Here is an 18,095-nt window from a genome sequence, read left to right as displayed (position 1 = left end):
AACGAGTGGCGGCGGCAGAATCACTTGCAGGTGATAATTTTGAGAAGATATGTGCAACTGATTCTGCCGTTGCAGCTCTGAAAGCCCAAAATGCGGCACTTTTGGACCGTATCGAAGATTTAGAAAACAGGTCACGCCGCAATAACTTGAGGATTATAAATGTTCCAGAAGGCAGCGAGGGTGTTGGAAATACTGTTAACTTCGTGGCGAACATGTTCATGGAGATCATCGGCAGCAATGCGCTGTTTGAATCTGCTCCAGTGTTGGAGCGAGCGCACAGAGTGGGCAAGAAACCCGACGACGCGGATCACATACAAGTCTTTTTTGTCCAGGTGGGTGAGGGCTGGGTGGAGGGCAGAGCAGATTGCATCCTCTGTGGAGCGTTTGGCTCGGTATGCAAACTGGTAGGGGTCCAGGGTGTGTGTGTGTGTGTGTGTGTGTGTGTGTGTGTGTGTGTGTGTGTGTGTGGGGGGGGGGGGGGGCGTGATGTGTGACATGTGACATGACTAGCCGTTCGAAGCACTTCATGATGATGGTAGTCAGTGCCACAGGACGGTAGTCGTTGAAACAGGATGGAGCAGGTTTCTTCGGCACAGGTATGATGGTGGCGGCCTTGAAGCACAATGGAACGACAACTCGCCTCAGAGAAGTGTTAAAAATGTCTGTGAAGACATCCTTGAGCTCCTCTGCACAGTCCTTCAGCACACGACCGGGGATGTTGTCTGGACCTGTGGCCTTGCAGGTCTTGATAGAGGTGAGTGTCCTCTTTACGCTGGCAGCAGACAGGCGCAGGGTCTGATGGTGAGGAGGGGGGGGTGTCTTCTGTGGGCAAGTGTTGTTCTGTGTTTCAAAGCGTGCCAAGAAGCTGTTCAGGTTGTTGAGCAGAGAGGTGTTGCTATGGCAGCTCTGTGGCGCAGGCTTGTAGTCCATGATGGCCTGAATGCCCTGCCATAGGCTCTGTGCGTCTCTGCTGTCCCTGAAGTGGGAGGTTGTTTTTTGTGTGTAGTCCTTTTTTGCTTTCCTGATGCTACTGGACAGGTTGGCTCTTGCTGTTCTCAGGCCAGATTGGTCCCCAGCTCTGAAGGCGTTGTCTCTGGCCCTCAGCAGCCTGTGAACGTCCCCTGTCAGCCATGGCTTCCGGTTAGCCCGGGTGATGATGGTTTTTATGTGGGTCACATCATCGATGCATTTGCTGATGTAGGAGGTCACGGTGTCTGTGTACTCCTCAATGTCTGTATGGTTGTTGTTGTCGGTGGCTGCCTGCTTAAACATTTCCCAATCTGTTGTGTCGAAGCAGTCTTGAAGAGCAGAGGAGGCCCTCACTGGCCACACTCTGGCCTGCTTCTGAACAGGTTTGGTGACTTTCACTCTCTGTCTGTATGCTGGCATTAGCATTAGCAACAGTGATGTGGTCAGAGAGTCCGATGTGGGGGAGGGACGTGGCTTTGTAGGCTCCTTTTTGTGTGTGTGTGTGTGTGTGTGTGGTGTAAACCTGGTCCAGAATGTTGTCTCCCCTGGTTGGGAAATCGACATGCTGGTGAAGTTTTAGGTGGACAGTCTTGAGATCGGTGTGGTTGAAATCTCCAGCGAGGATGATGAAACTGATGGCCTGGTACAGTTCACAAAGTGCCGAATTTCTATCACTGCTGTTGTTGGTGGGTGGGATGTAAACCGCGACCAGTAAAACCGCAGTAAACTCCCTGGGCAGATAGAAAGGACGGCACCTCACGATCATAAACTCCGCCAGTGGTGAACAGTGTTTGCATACCACCACACCGTCCCGGCACCACGCATCAAGGATGTAAACGCAGACCCCACCGCCACGAGTCTTTCCTCCGTTCACGAGTCCGCTCCATAGCATGCTAGCTGCTCCAGTTGTACAGCGGAGTCGGGGATGTTGTCATTAAGCCAGGTTTAAGTGAAAACAAGCGCACAGCAGGCACTCGCTGTCAATACTTATTTTCCACCCTTATTTGCAAATAAATTCTTTAAAAATCAGACAATGTGATTTTCGGAATTTTTTTTTCTCATTTTCTCTCATAGTTGAGGTCTACCTAGGATGTCAATTACAGGCCTCTCATCTTATTAAGTGGGAGAACTTGCACAATTGGTGACTGACTAAATACTTTTTTTCCCCACTGTGTGTGTGTGTGTGTGTATATATATGTATATGTGTATATATATGTGTGTATATATATGTATATGTATATATATATGTGTGTATATATATGTATATGTATATATATATGTGTGTATATATATGTGTGTGTGTGTATATATATATATATATATATGTATATATATGTGTGTGTGTATTTATTACTTGCAGGTGCCTACAATGGCTATAGAGAAAGTGTTCATCTACAACAACACATCCATTGTCCAGGATGAAGTCCTAGCTCACAGATTAGGGCTCATCCCCATCAAAGCTGACCCTCGTCTGTTTGAGTACAAGAACCCAGGTAAAGTAATTAGTTCATTAAAAGTTTAATTAGGAACAAGTGCACTTTGTTTTTCTGTCACAGTGTGCAGTCACTGTTGATTGTGGCTAGAGCAGCGCGCATTACACCCCGTCCTGACATGCAGCAGATTACCGCCCCGTCCTGACATGCAGCAGATTACCGCCCCGTCCTGACATGCAGCAGATTAACGCCCCGTCCTGACATGCAGCAGATTAACGCCCCGTCCTGACATGCAGCAGATTACCGCCCCGTCCTGACATGCAGCAGATTACCGCCCCGTCCTGACATGCAGCAGATTACCGCCCCGTCCTGACATGCAGCAGATTAACGCCCCGTCCTGACATGCAGCAGATTAACGCCCCGTCCTGACATGCAGCAGATTAACGCCCCGTCCTGACATGCAGCAGATTACCGCCCCGTCCTGACATGCAGCAGATTACCGCCCCGTCCTGACATGCAGCAGATTACCGCCCCGTCCTGACATGCAGCAGATTAACGCCCCGTCCTGACATGCAGCAGATTAACGCCCCGTCCTGACATGCAGCAGATTACCGCCCCGTCCTGACATGCAGCAGATTACCGCCCCGTCCTGACATGCAGCAGATTACCGCCCCGTCCTGACATGCAGGAAACTATGATGAAATGTCGCGTGAGGGTGTCCTGATATGCAGTGTGACGATTTTCTATTGGTTCAGAATCCAAACCAATCAAATCATCGATAAGAAATCAAATCACCAATAAGAAGTGTTTAGGGGCGGGACGCCGCTGCGAAATTTCGTCCAGATTATTTATTTAAAAAAAAATGTTTTTAAATTTTTTTTACAATTTAAAAATTTATTTTTAATTAATGAATGAATAAATTGCGGTCGCCGTCATCGCTGGACAGATCGACATCGCTCACGGCATGTCAGGACAGGCTGATTGAAAAGTACGCATTCGATCTGAAAGTTTTTGGTTAGATTCTGGCTTTGGTCTTAACTGAAGCTAACGGAGAGAACAGACATTAGAATATAAAATTCCTTGTAGTGACGAGTTTCTCTTTACCAGCTGTTCTTATAAGTCTGCATCGTCTACTGTATGATAAAAATATCTTACTTTGTCAAATCTCGTAAATTCTTTCAAGCTTGTCCTCACAGAGGAGGGCTGCAGGATGTAAAAATGGACCTGTGTGGTGTTCCTTTGTAAATTCCAGCTGAAGAGTCAGCAGAGGAGGCTTCAGAAATTGACACAATTCAGCTTCAGCTGAAGATTAAATGCAGCAGGAACCCCAGAGCCAGCAAAGACACCTCTGACCCACGAGAGCTATATGTCAACCACATGGGTAGGTACCAGGTGGCAGCAGATGGATACTGCTGCTGACTAAAACTTCAAAAACTCTAAGCTATACTTTTGTGTAATTGTGCTTCAGTTAGTGTGTATTGATGGCAAGTGTTGCAAACTTTCAGTTGTTCCGCTCATTTTTTTAATCCATTTTTTTGGACACTTGTGAACACTGAAGTATGTAGTTGCCTCATTTCTAATAAGAGTATCTGCACAAAACGGGCCTCCAAAGCATTTGCTACAAAGTTAGGATTTCTAAAAACTAGCCTCGTGGCAGAATGTGCATATCTTTGGGATGGTCAGGTGGTGAGCTGAAGGCAGGCTGTGGAGGTTAAATCTCCTCATGTCTAATGAGAGTATATGAAGCTGGGACCACTGAGCCTTTTATTCCAAAGCAGACTGACTCTGTGGCCACATGTGGAGCTGCTGAACTCAGGAACACGCCAGGCTGGAATATACAGAGCCCCTTTCCACATGTGAACCAACACTTTTCTCTTTTTAGAATAGAATAGAAAAATACTTTATTTATCCCCCAGTGGGGGAAATTCAAAAATTTACAACTTTATTTTAGTATAAAGTTGATGCAATAAACAGTTGCTGTGTGCTACTACACACACACACACACACACACTGTTAAAGCAACAGTCTGGGGATGCACTGCTCTCCATATCTGCATTAAGAGTCTGAATCTGAATGGATGCCTGTATAAGTCAATGCTGTGTTGGCCCGTCACACTGCGCTCTGCACATGCCCACCCATGTAGAGGGGGTCCCACAGACTGATGCAGTAATCCTATAGATGCAGGGTATAGGGCCGCTCAGCAGACTTGTTACCACTCATCAGCGTTAATGAGGTGCCTGGCCTCGATGTGGGCGTGTAGAAGGGGAATCCACACACACACATTTCCCAGTGGGGTGATTTCAGGGAATTTATGTGAAGGTGTGTGTACAGTTTGTATTAATGTCATTATATTCCCATTTGTGTGCACGCACACTCCCCAGAGCATCTGCCCGGGGGATCTGGTGACATTACACTGCATGGACAGGAAACGAGGCACAGCTTCTCGTGGCTGTCATTCTTCCACTCATGTTTTCTGCTTTTTGTTTTGAAGAGTTCAGCCCTGCTGACTGTGACAGGCCTGCCTGCAGAACTGCAGCTGGGATAACATCTGCTTTTCTCTCTGTCCACTGCTCATCAGTCTATTCCAGGGACATAAAGTGGGTCCCCATTGGGAATCAAGCCGATGTGTTTGCAGACTCGTGCATTGGTCCGGTGCACGATGACATCCTGATAGCTCAGCTACGACCAGGACAGGAGCTGGACATCATCATGCACTGTGTCAAAGGAGTGGGTAAGCAGCTCACACATGGAGCCAACAGGAGGGGCCTCTGCTCCCAAAGTGTTGCCCTGACCTCTGTGAAGTATTTTCAGGGTCAGGGTGGACACACCCACAGAAGTTGTGATTCAGTATGCACCTCAGCTGGTACTCAGGTTTCTGGCTCAGTACAGTTCTGTGCAGCAGGTGAACTGACTCTGTGCAGCACTCATATTGATATATCTGTGAAGGCTGCATGTTTCCGTGACTACAGTGTGCTCAACAGTGCTTTCAGATGCTGAAATCAGCTGTGCTCTGTGCTCAGGCCAGGACCACGCCAAGTTCTCCCCAGTGGCGACAGCCAGCTACCGCCTCCTCCCGGAGATCACCCTGCTGGAGCCGGTGGAGGGGGAGAAGGCGGAGCGCCTCAAACGCTGCTTCTCAAGAGGAGTTATCGACCTGGAAGATATTCATGGTATGAATGAAACGGCAGTCTTATCTGAAATCAAATGCTTTTGTTGTTTCTTGGTCTGCAGTAACTAGGCATGGGCCGGTGACCGGTTTGAAGGTATCCCACGGTATGAAAAAGTCAAGGTTCCAAAAGCACTGAAGTTTTCTGTCATACCGCATTTTTTTATTCATTTTTTTTATGTGGCGTCTCGTCAGAGAGAGTGGAGGTCCCTCAGGCCGTGTGCAACTGCAGCGTAGTGCCCCCCCCTCCCCGCGCACCTCCGCCTGCTGTGAGTGACAGCAGGCAGCTCTGCAGGCTGTATGATGGCTGAAGGAGGCGAGCCCCACGAACTTTCCCCCCCCCCGTCTTTTTTTTGGTTGCCACGTAGTCGTGCACCAGTCAAAATTTGTGTGGAGAACGACAAACAGGACGGACCAATTGGACTCCAGACTCTTTGAAGAAGTGCGGTACATGTTAACTGTTAATGCGCATGTGCGCCCGGGGGGGGGTAGTCGTTCCTACCGAGAGTTTGTAATGGTGGTTTTGTGAATATGGCTCAGTAAAGTTTGAAGTTCATTTAAAACGAGTGTCATCTTTGTGCACTAAGATTGGTAGCAGAGGATGTCGGCACATAGCTACAAAGTGCCGCCTCCGTTTGACGAAAACAAGTCGGATTATGAAAGTTGGAAGAATGAAATCAAGATCTGGAAGCTAGTTACCGAGTTGGACCAGAAGAAACAGGCGCTAGCGGTAGCCCTATCGCTAACTGGAAGAGTGAGGAGTATAGCACTGGAAATATCCGCGGATGACTTGAACAAAGATCAGGGATTAACAACGCTTTTGGAGAAATTGGACACGGTGTATTTGAAAGAGGAAAAAGACCGTCAGTACGATGCCTACACGGAGTTCGACAAAATCAAAAGAGAGAGCAATGTTACCATGTTGGATTACATCGTTGCATTCGAACGAATATACAACAAAATGAGTAAGTTGAACATGAAACTACCTGATGCTGTTCTCGCATTTAGATTACTCGATACCGCTGGACTTTCAGTTAAAGACAAACAATTGGCTCTTACCGCTTGCTCCAATGTAACATTCAGTGCCATGAAATCAGCTTTGAAAAGGATATTTGGCGATAATTCACCGCTAGATGGTGCTAGTGCATCAAGTGATCCTGACTGTGCGTACTTCACCAGATTTACTGGAAAAAAGTCAAGTTCTCAAAGTCAAATTCCTGTGCCACCTGGGTCAAACCCATTAGACAAATATGGAAGAAGATCACATTGTGCTATCTGTCAGAGCACTTACCACTGGGCAAAGGACTGTCCTCACAAAAACGAACAGGCAAAATTAACAGAAAATGTTGAGAGCCACACAGAAAATACTGATGAGTGTCACATCACTTTGTTGTCAAAGGAAACGTTGTCTGAAACAGAGATATTCATGGTGGAGGCTTTAGGATCAGCTGTCATTGACACTGCCTGCACCAGAACGGTTTGTGGAGAAAAATGGCTTGACAACTATGTTGATGGACTGAAGCAGAGTGAGCTTGAGACCCACACCAGTACCAAAGCATTCCGATTTGGAGATGGTAGAGTTGTTCATTCCACAAAGCGTGTGACAATTCCCGCTGTGATCGGTCAGACTAAATGCCATATAGAAACAGAAGTTGTGCCAGTCGACATTCCCTTGCTTTTGAGCAAAACATCACTGAAAAGAGCAGGTGCAGTCCTGGACATTGAGAATGATAAAGCCACTATGTTCAAGCAGCCAGTGAAACTTGAGCTGACCTCCTCAGGGCACTATTGTGTTAACATAAAAGCAAACGATAATTCAGTAGACAATGACATCCAGAATGATGAAGAAGTTCTGACTGTGACTGAAAATATGACAAAACAGGAAAAACAGAAGGTTCTGTTAAAACTACATAAACAATTTGGACATGCCTCTGTAGAAAAGCTGAAAAAATTGCTGGACTGCGCAGGCAACCATGATGACGACTGCCTTGCAATTCTCAATGACATTGTAAGCAAATGTGACACATGCATACGATACAGCAAGCCAAAGCCAAAGCCTGCAGTAGGCCTACCCATGGCCTCAACCTACAATGAGACAGTGGCTGTAGACTTACATGAGTTGGAACCAGGGGTATGGTATCTCCATGTCATTGATCACTTCACACGTTTCAGTGCAGGGAGTATTGTGACAACCAAGAAACCCAAAGACATCGTGAAGCATCTCATCCACTGCTGGATAAGTGTGCATGGACCCCCACATAAGCTGTTTAGTGACAACGGTGGTGAATTTAACAATGAAGAAATGAGAGATATGGCTGAAAAATTCAACATTGAACTAAAAACCACTGCAGCCTATAGCCCATGGAGCAATGGCCTTTTGGAAAGGCATAACCACACCCTCACCGACATCCTGTTGAAGGTGAAAAAGGAAAATGAATGCAGCTGGTCAATGGCTCTAGACTGGGCCCTGATGGCAAAGAACTCATTGCACAATGTGCATGGCTACAGCCCACACCAACTGGTGTTTGGACAAAATCCCAACATGCCGTCAGTTCTAACTGATAAACCACCAGCACTTGAAAGTCCTAGAATGAATACCTGGATGGCTCAGCATATTACAACTCTACATGCAGCACGCCAAGCATTCACAGAAGCGGAGTGCTCTGAAAGGATCAAACGAGCCCTTCGCAAACAACTGAGAGCCAATGATGATCGATACGAAACTGGGGACAAAGTATACTACAAACGAGCTGACTTCCCACAGTGGAAAGGTCCAGGGGTGGTCATCGGCCAAGATGGTGTGGTAGTCTTTGTCAGGCACGGGGGCAACTATGTTCGTGTGCATCACACCAGACTGAGAAAGATTGATGCCCAACAAACAGTGCTAGAAGATATGGACATTCAGCAAAAGGTGACTGACAAACAAACATTGCCGGATTCTGGACTTAACCACGAGGATGACAATACTGACAGCGGAGAAGAGACCAATACTCATGATCCACCAGAATCAGAAAATCATGCTGAAGCCGCTCCACTTGCTCCTGAAAACAGACCGAATGCTGACACAGTACAGACTGACACACTCACAAAACATGGAGATGTGCGACTAAAAGCTGGACAAACAGTGACATATACAGATAGAGAAGTGGACAAACATTAACAGGAACGATTCTAAGTCGTGCAGGAAAGGCCAATGGAAAACACAGAAACTGGTACAATGTACAGTTCAGTGGATCTGGGGACCTTGCTGGTTCCACAGGCTCAATAAATCTGGGTGAAATGGACAATGTTCAAACAGTACCAGCAGAGCACACTGTCTTATGTGAGGAAAGCAGTATAGAGGACACTCTGATGGTCGATGACGGGATCTTTGATGCTGCAAAACAAGCAGAGTTATGCAACTGGAAGAAGAATGATGTCTTTGAGGAAGTGAATGACGAAGGACAGAAATGCATCTCCACAAGGTGGGTGTGTACACTGAAGGAAACCGCTGATGGTGTCACACCTAAAGCTAGACTAGTCGCCAGAGGTTTTGAGGAAATGCATATTCAAGAACTTCCAAAAGATTCCCCAACATGTGCCTCAGAGTCACTAAGAATGATCATGGCCGTCATATGTCAAAAGAAATGGCAATTGAATTCTATGGAAATAAAAGCAGCTTTTTTGCAAGGCAAAGAATTGACTCGAAGCATCTACATTCGCCCACCACCAGAGGCTCAGAGCCGAGGCGTTCTGTGGAGACTGAAGAAGTGTGTCTATGGACTAGCAGATGCCTCTCTTTATTGGTATAATAAAGTGAAGGACACAATGCAGCAGTTGGGAGCAGTCGTGTCACAAGTTGATCCAGCAGTCTTCTACTGGCTAGATGACTCCTCCAATGTCATGGGAGTACTCGGCTGTCATGTGGATGATTTTATCTGGGGAGGTTCTGAAAGGTTCGCCACAAAAGTCATACCACAGTTAAAAACAGCTTTCCAAGTTGGACGGGAAGAGCACAACACCTTCAGCTATATTGGAATGGAGTTCTCTTCTCTGAATGACACAGTACAGGTACAGCAGAGCATGTACATCAAGAATCTTCAGCCCATTCCTGTGAACCCGGCTAGAGCTGCTGAGCGAGATGCTCCCCTAACAAATCAAGAAATTGACATGCTTAGATCAAAAATTGGCCAAATATTGTGGGTGGCAAGACAAACAAGGCCAGATGCAATGTGTGATGTGTCCATCTTAGCATCCAGTATGAAAGCTGCTACTGTTCAAAGTCTGCACTCTATAAACAAACTGATCCAGAAACTCAAATCTGATGAAGTGACCTTGAAATTCCAGCACCTTGGCAAAGACAGTTCCCTACAGCTTGTCGTGTTCAGTGATTCGTCAATGGGAAACCTTCCTGATGGTGGCACCCAGGGTGGTCATCTGATCATGCCTACAGATGGCATTGATAATGCTATATTTCTGGCCACACTCTACTCAGAACTTACTGTAGGTGACTGCAAGCACAGAGGCTTACCCATAATATGTATAACTGACAATCACTCACTCCTGGATGCTGTAAAGTCTACCAAATCAGTCACAGAGAAGAGACTGCGGCTTGAAATTAGCAATGTCAAGGAGCTCATCCAGTCCGGAATCATTCGACACATCATGTGGTCAGCGACCAAAGACCAGCTTGCTGACTGCTTGACAAAGAAAGGAGCGTCAGCTCTCCTCCTCCTAAAGGCCTTCAGCGAAGGTGTATGGCACCTCAAGGAATAAAAGAACAAGAAAAAATTTAATGGACTCAAAATATGAAGGCAGTATTTTTTTTCTTTTTGTGCTTTGAACAGTACTATACTTGAGTTTATTTTCTTTAAAGAAAAAGGCGGAGTTTGTTAACTGTTAATGCGCATGTGCGCCCGGGGGGGGTAGTCGTTCCTACCGAGAGTTTGTAATGGTGGTTTTGTGAATATGGCTCAGTAAAGTTTGAAGTTCATTTAAAACAAGTGTCGTCTTTGTGCACTAACAGTACAGGCCCCTGTAGGACCCTGAACTGAAACAGCATGGGGACCACCTCAGCTCACCAGAACTCACTGACGGAGAGGGGCAGAACTTTGGGGGATTTGCTGTTGTTTCATTCACTGGAAGTGGCTTTGAGTATTATGAAAAGTGCTAAATAAAACTGATCTATTATTATTGCATCCTGAAAGGTATAAGATAATTCCAAGATGTGTCCACTGAAGCACACTATTTCATAAAAAAGAAAGAAAAGGTAACACTATACACTTAACAGTCCTATAACAATATTCTGAGTCCTATAACAGACTTTCATGGTGACAAGTTACACATGGAACATAATGCAGGCTCATCAGCTGTTCTGCCAGTAATGGCTGAGAATGGTGATCATTGATGACGGTGCTACTCTTCCTGCCCTTGACGGGGGCATTGTTTCCTTCTCCACTTTCGTCTTTGTGGTGTAGTTAGATGTTTTAAGTGTTTTTACTTTTTTCAGTCATTTCTGTTCTGATCTTCAGCCGCAGATTAAGTCTGCATTTATTTGCATTTTGTGTTTTTTTTTTTTTTTTTTTTTTTTTTTCACTAAAAATAATTCATAATTCATAAACAGGTTTAGCTTTAGTTAAAGGACAGACTGCATTTATTTATTTGTTTTTCATAATTTTTTCAGTCATTTTTTAAAAATAAATTTAGTTTAAATACATATTTACTAATATCCAGCATGTTCTATTGTTTAAAAATAAAAGACTGTTCAATGGAAACGTTTTTTATTTTTCTTGTTTTTAAATACAGACATTCAAAATACACATTTTCGAGCTGTAATCATAATACTCTGAAAGCGTGATATTTTTGCCTCAGGTTATCATACCGTCAGAATCTCATGCCGGCCCATGCCTAGCAGTAACTCTCTCAGCCAATAAATGTTCTCGTTTGTGTTGTCCATCTCAGGGAAGAAGGTCGCCAAAGTGGTTAACAGTCGCCTAGACACATGCAGCAGGGAAGTCCTCCGACACAGTGATCTGAAGAATGTGGTGAAGCTCGGGAGAGTGCGAGACCATTTCATCTGTAGGTTTATGCAAAGTCCTACTCTTTCTCTGAAGACAACCACCAAACTCACTAACTCACTGAGCACAGACACCCAGGACACATAACTGATAATGAAACGTAGGGTCACAGCCTTTAATGTTTTATTTCCTTCTTGCTAAGAATGAAATGAGAAGATTGATGCCACTTTGTGTTCAGGATGCAGCTGAGCATGCTCACTAACAGGGTGGATTCACTAGCCTGGCCCTGGAAACATGTCTGCCTTTGTTGAATGCTTGGATGGACTGAAATGTAAAAGCAACAACATATGTGTTTTGCTCAATGATTAGCTGGTGTGGGGTTTTCACAGTGAGTTGCCAGGCAACCAATGAATCCAGCAGGTCATTGGGTCTAACTGACTGTGGACAAAAACTAACAAAGTTCCACAAAGGGCCTTAAGGAGACTCTGTCAGTGTAAGTTTTCTCAAGCTTTAACTTGCGTGCTATTGAAACGTGCTTGTGAGTTTCTGACTTGTCCTAGAATCAAATCACCTGAACCTCGTTATCCGGAGCACTTGTTACCAGGTTGGGTCATCCAAAAACAATCAGGTGTGAACTGCTGTCTGTGTCGCGGTGGGTGGTCTCAGCTGGGCGCAGTCGTGTATGATAAGGCCATCTATAACTCTTAGGGTGACTGCTGTAGAATCAGTCCTCATTTTCAGCCCTTCCTGTGTGAAGACCTTATTGGGTTAAGACGTGCAAGTCCACCGAGCAAGGCTGACGAACAAGACAAAGCTATCCCTTTGCCAAAGCCATGTGCCTCTATCCATTTCCTGTTATCTCTGCTTTGTACAGATAGCATCAAACTGCCAACAGGTGTCTGGCTAATCTCTGCCAAATACCATATACCCCAACATCGCTGTCAAAATCGAGTCATTATAAAGCGTTCCTTCTCAGGTTGGAAGGAACTTGGATTCCATAATTGACGACCAATTGACCTTGGCTTCTGTTTCCCAGTTGTGCTGCTATACACTATTCAACATAAGAAAGATCAGGCCGTTCCTGACACAACAACCAGCTCCTGGTACAAACCATGGTCATTACTCATCTTGAGTACTGCAACACCCTCCTAATGGGCCTCCTGGCTCGTGTAATAACACCCCTACAGATGGTCCAGAACGCGGATGCGCGTCTGGTTTCGATGTCCCGAAAAGGGCACATATCCCCCTTCTATTCATTGAGTTACATTGGCTATCTGTAGCTGATCGCATCAAATTCAAATCACGAATGCTAACCCACAAAGTGATTTCGAGGTCGTCAAGGAACATCATCTGGCGCTGCCACCCCCACAAAAATCACCCCAGAGCAGGGTTATTTTCCAAGAGTACCTCCTCTCATAACAAAATAACTACTAACTACACCCTCCCTCCGCGCTGCACTATCTCTTGAACTGCAGTTAACTATCCGAAACATTTGCACTCTCCCTCTTGCTGCCTCTTGATGTTGTAACTGTTTATTGTAATTTGTTCTTTCAAATATATAGTTCTTTCTCCTTTTTCTTTGTAAGTCGCTTTTGATAAAAGCATAAATGTAATGTAATATAAAAATGTAATCCATTGATGGGGAAGAATATCAGTGAAGGCCACTAGCTTCTGAGTGCTTTTCATATTTTTGGAACATGAAATAATTGTAACTGCTTGTTTAGACGTCTGTAAGACAGTCCTGCTTGCACACTCTTCCCTCCACCACTGTGTGTTTTTAGTGTGCACCACTCGTGCAGCCTGCAACAAAAACTTGGAAGTACATGAGAGGCCAAAATAATACCACAAAGTGCCAGGAATCATGATGTCAAATTTGGTCCCCGTTGCCATTTGTTCGGTGGAGAAAGGCTGGTAGTGATGGCTGAATGCTGAACTAGAAGCTTCAGAAAACTGTTGTTATAGTGATTTTTGTCTAATTTATAATCTGTGGTAAGACTCTTTGGGCAATCCCTTAAAGAATATCAGCTGGGATAAAATGGGAATGTGTTTACTTTGTGTCCACAGTGCTGCATTCTTTCTGCAGTGGTTGATATTGATCTCTTTTTTTTTTTTTTTTTTTTTTTTTTTGTCTCTCACAGTCACAGTGGAGTCGACCGGCATCCTGCCTCCAGATGTCTTGGTGACAGAGGCCATCAAAGTTCTAATGGCCAAATGCCAGACATTTCTCAATGAACTGAACTCCACTGGCCTGGAGTAAACTGATGACTGAGTATGATCATTCCTCAGTTCATATAGTGCTGTAGTTAGATGGCTGAGAAAACCAGCTCAGAATTGACTAAAAGCAGATTTTGTTATGGATGTTACACCCTTAAGCATTTGGTATACCTCAGTTTTCCTGAAATATTCTGAATTTAACAAAAAAAAAGACCACCGTCATTGGTATTAACTTGTATGGATTCTTTCTCATGAAAAGATCATTTGAAACAAATGTTGTATTTAAGTATAATCAGTGTGTTCTCTTTATTATAGAACAAAAGCTTCAGTTGATTATCCATCTATCCATGCATCCATTTTCTAACCCTACTAAATCCAATTCAGGGTAAAGGGTTAGGGTCTGCAGCCTATCCCAGTTGCTGTTGGGCAAGAGCCTGGTTCCACCCTGGACAGGTCATTATTGAAAATATTTGGAGAGACCAACAACCTCACACTCACTCCTAGGGACAATTTAGACTCACAGATGAACCTAACATGCATGTTTTTGGACAGTGGGAGGAAGCCGGAGTACCCGGGGAGAACCCACGCATACACGGGGAGAACATGCAGACTCCACACAGAAAGAACCAGCCAGGATCAGAACCAGGAACCTCTCGCTGTGAGGAGACAGAGCTGACCACCACACCACTGTGCAGCTCCATCTGATAATCATTCTCATTAATCGGTATCTTTCACCTCAGCGTCGCTGCTCTAAACCTCTTAGTGCTCAGAGTTGTCAAGAGAAGATGGGCTGATCTCCAAAGTACCAAAGTCAAGATTGAGTATTATTTTTGTTTATTTTTCAGATTGGTGGGGAAAAATGTTAAGGAGCAGCCTTCAGTCAGAGGGTTTTAGTACTTAAGCACCACATTTAGCTCAAAGTTTGGGAAGGAACAACTGTGATGGGCCCTTGTAGAGCCAGTCTTTTGGTTTATCTCCTCTGATTTACTGTAGTGACAAAAATGCAGCATCTTTGGATCAAAGTTCCTCAGAATACCATTTTTATTTATATCACATACAAATGAAAAGATGGTTAAGAGTTTCATATTGAAGTTCAACCAAGAAATGGCCCTTCATGTAACATACTGTGACTAAAACCAAAAAGACCTGTTCTGCCAACACCTGCACCTACATCACTACATGAAGGAGTCATCAGAATCCAACTTCTCTGCGTCATCTCCACAAAACTCAGCAGCAAAAGTTTCCAACGAAGCATGTAAACAAGGCCCGCACTGATGGACTAAAAAGAGAAGCTCCCAACATGTGTCGGGCTTGTGTTGCAGCCTGTGGTACGCACAACTGTTCTGACTGAGGAACTGAGGATAAAAGGAGATGAAGACACTCAACACAGCTCAAACTCCACCTGAAAGAGTTGCTGCACGAGGCCACAGCCTTTCTATGGCTCCTCTGGGCCCTGAGGTGTATGGACCCACAGGCAAAATGGGGCCCAAGGCACATGAGGAAATCTGTCAGGTTCATTTGAGTTCGCAGCTGGTTAGTTTCATCAAGTGCATAATTTTTGCGCGCACCTCCGCGCGCCCCGTGTAAGACACGGACATAAGATTGAGAAAAACACCCAAATAAGGAAAGATTTGAGGTAGAAGACTTCATCGGCTACTGGTACGAATGGCCTTGAATATACATACACCAACCCTTGGCTAGATGCCCGGACATGACAGAGGCTGGGGAGTGGATCCCTTGAAAAGGCTGGCTCTTCTCTCTACAAGGCAGAAAGGATTTCATAGGGCTATTGGACAGACTTTCTCCAGAAGATGCATCTTTCTGTAAATTGGACACGAACCTGACGACAGAAATAAAGATTTCTTTTGTTCGACTGAGTTCTTGTCAGCAGACTCCTTCATCACTCATTTCTACACCGGTTCGGCGATTCTCCTCTATCGAATTCACTACAGCCCTTTAATGAAAGGTCACAAGAACCTGCAGTCCAACGACAGACTTTATGAACACTTCTGGAACGACTGATTTACAATAACAACATTTTAGAAGCGAGTTAACAAATTCTGATCAAACTACCGCTGGACAACCGGAGGTCATCTGCATAGACTCCAGAACTTTGGTCCATCTACAACCCAAAATCCATAAAAGTTGGGACGCTTTTTAAAGTGGGAATCAAAACAGAATACAATGACTTGCAAGTCTCATAAAAAAAATAGAACCATCAAATATCGACAGCGAGACATTTTACTATTTCATAAAAAGTATTGGCTCATGTTGAATTTGATGGCAGCAACACGGCTCAAAAACGTTGGGACAGGTCCATGATTCCCACTGTGTAGCATCCCCTCTTCTTTTAACAACATCTGTAAGCATCTGGAGCTGAGGAGGCCAGCTGCTGGACCTCTGGGAATGAGAGGAATGTTGTCCCATTCCTGTCTGATAAAGGATTCGAGCATTGAAGAATGTATCAAATATTTGAAGTCAAATCTGTATGATGTTTGGAACTTTGTGGTGATGTGAGTGAAATGGCTGAGGGGAAGCAGCAGGTTGTTACTGACACTTTTACCTCTTTGAGAATGGAAGTTACAGTAAAACTTCAACACGACTCGCCTTTAAAGCTCTGAATTCCCGTCAGCTTTAGTAAATGTGTCCAGTCTGTTTTATACCAGGCTGCACGGTGGTGTGGTGGTCCGCACCGTCGCCTCACAGTGAGAGGGTTCCTGGTTCAACTGCTGGGGCCTTTCTGTCCGTGCAGCCCCCCTTCGTTTCATTTCATCTAAGATTTCTTCGTTGTACAGCCCACGTCCTCAGGCTGCAGCTGGTGACACCAGGAATCAGATGCCCACAACACAAATCCATAAAGCTGTGTGTACCTAACATTCTCTTTCATAGATCTCAATCATTGTCAAACAGAACACACCTGCAAAAACCTCACTTCCACTCCCAGTTTTAGCCATGAATGGATACAAACATTCCCCTAATCAGTCATTTCCATATCAAGACATCTTTGCACCACAACTAAACCAATATGACAATGAAAGCAACAGTAAGGAAGAAGCAGAGTTTTATAGTCCGTGAAAGAAAAAGGAAATCAGTTGAATTTGGTGTCTCATCTCTGTAATCAGGAACAGAACAAAAATCATTTCAAAAGAGTAACAAGTAGCTTTCTAAGGTCCATGCCCAGGTCAAATGAAATGGTGGCATTATAGAGCAGCAGCATCAGCTCCCACATCACACCAGGACCAGCAGCTCGGGTGGACGTTCAGCCCGTACAGTATGCAGCTGTGTGGAAAGCATCAGGATGTACAGATGCATCATGGGATGTTTGCAGTTTTCTTAAGCAGACGAGGTGTTTTACAACACTGGAAAATCAGAGCTGTTCAGTTTCCTTTTTAAAGTCTGGGTACAGATGTCTTCCACAGCCGTTCCATGTGATGTACAGCTGCAGTTCTGACTCACCACCAGCTGGGACTGTCCTCAGTACACTGACATGTGATGTGAAACCAAATCCCAAATAAATGCCATAATACTGAAGAAGCTGAAAAATGCTCTGTTTCTGTGTTCCATTATGCAGCATCACTCATGCACGTGAGCCCAGCTGTTCCTTCTCTCAGATCCTCTGATGCGTTGTTACCTGAAGCTTTACCGTAAACTATGCCAGCGTTCAGGCAGCCAGGTGTGAGCCATACTTTGCACGGCTGGGTTTATCTGCACCAAACGTTAATGCATCTTTTAAATGAAAACATTTCTGTAAAACCTCTCAACATATTTCTATCATTTGTACATTTTTGTTGCCTTAATAATGGAGAAAAAAATCAACAATGAAACATTTGATAATTGAGAGTTTTAGTAGAGTCTTGTCAAAAATGTAAGCTGCAGTATTTCTGAATGAGCCCACCGAGTTGTTTCTGCTACTCTTAATTGGACAATGTCATCAGCATAGTGGGGAAGTTTGTGTCTTTGGGATCAATATGTTAGAATGTCCCAACCGGCTCAACTTCCCCTGCTGGTATGAACCTGTAACTGCAGCTTAGAGTGGGACAGTGGCTGGAACGGGTTCCAGTGTTGGAGAGGGGAGCAGAGCCCAACGCTGTTCTGCACAGTGAATGCTTCCAGGTTTCCAGGTGAGTATCCACAGATGTTGCATCCATCAAAGTGTTCTCTGTGGGCTTCCAAAGACACAAGTGGCTCAGAGTTGTGCATTTGAGATCCCAGTCATCTTTTTACTGGACAGGATCAGAACCTTCTGTTCCAGGCAAAGAGCCCCTTAGAAACTTGCATTTGTTTTTCTCCCCTTCCTGTTGAGTTTATGGGCATATC

At 44.8% G+C, this 18,095-nt stretch overlaps 1 protein-coding gene across 1 annotated transcript in view; it reads left to right on the top strand.

Annotated features, from left to right (window-relative positions):
• polr1c (RNA polymerase I and III subunit C) overlaps positions 1–17,309 on the top strand; it is a 36,327-nt gene extending 19,018 nt beyond the window's left edge. The window contains exons 4-9 of the mRNA XM_075482553.1: positions 2,330–2,462; positions 3,655–3,783; positions 4,981–5,133; positions 5,423–5,572; positions 11,509–11,625; positions 13,703–17,309. Coding sequence (XP_075338668.1) covers positions 2,330–2,462; positions 3,655–3,783; positions 4,981–5,133; positions 5,423–5,572; positions 11,509–11,625; positions 13,703–13,821 — 801 coding nt within the window. The 3' untranslated portion in view covers positions 13,822–17,309. The remainder of the gene's footprint in view (positions 1–2,329; positions 2,463–3,654; positions 3,784–4,980; positions 5,134–5,422; positions 5,573–11,508; positions 11,626–13,702) is intronic.
• Positions 17,310–18,095: the final 786 nt, after the last annotated feature.

The sequence above is a fragment of the Odontesthes bonariensis genome, chromosome 2, assembly GCF_027942865.1.
Source record: "Odontesthes bonariensis isolate fOdoBon6 chromosome 2, fOdoBon6.hap1, whole genome shotgun sequence".
In the NCBI taxonomy this organism is placed as follows: Eukaryota; Metazoa; Chordata; class Actinopteri; order Atheriniformes; family Atherinopsidae; genus Odontesthes; species Odontesthes bonariensis.
The sequence above is the reverse complement of the archived record's forward strand: the minus strand, read 5'-3'. Positions and strand labels throughout refer to the sequence as shown.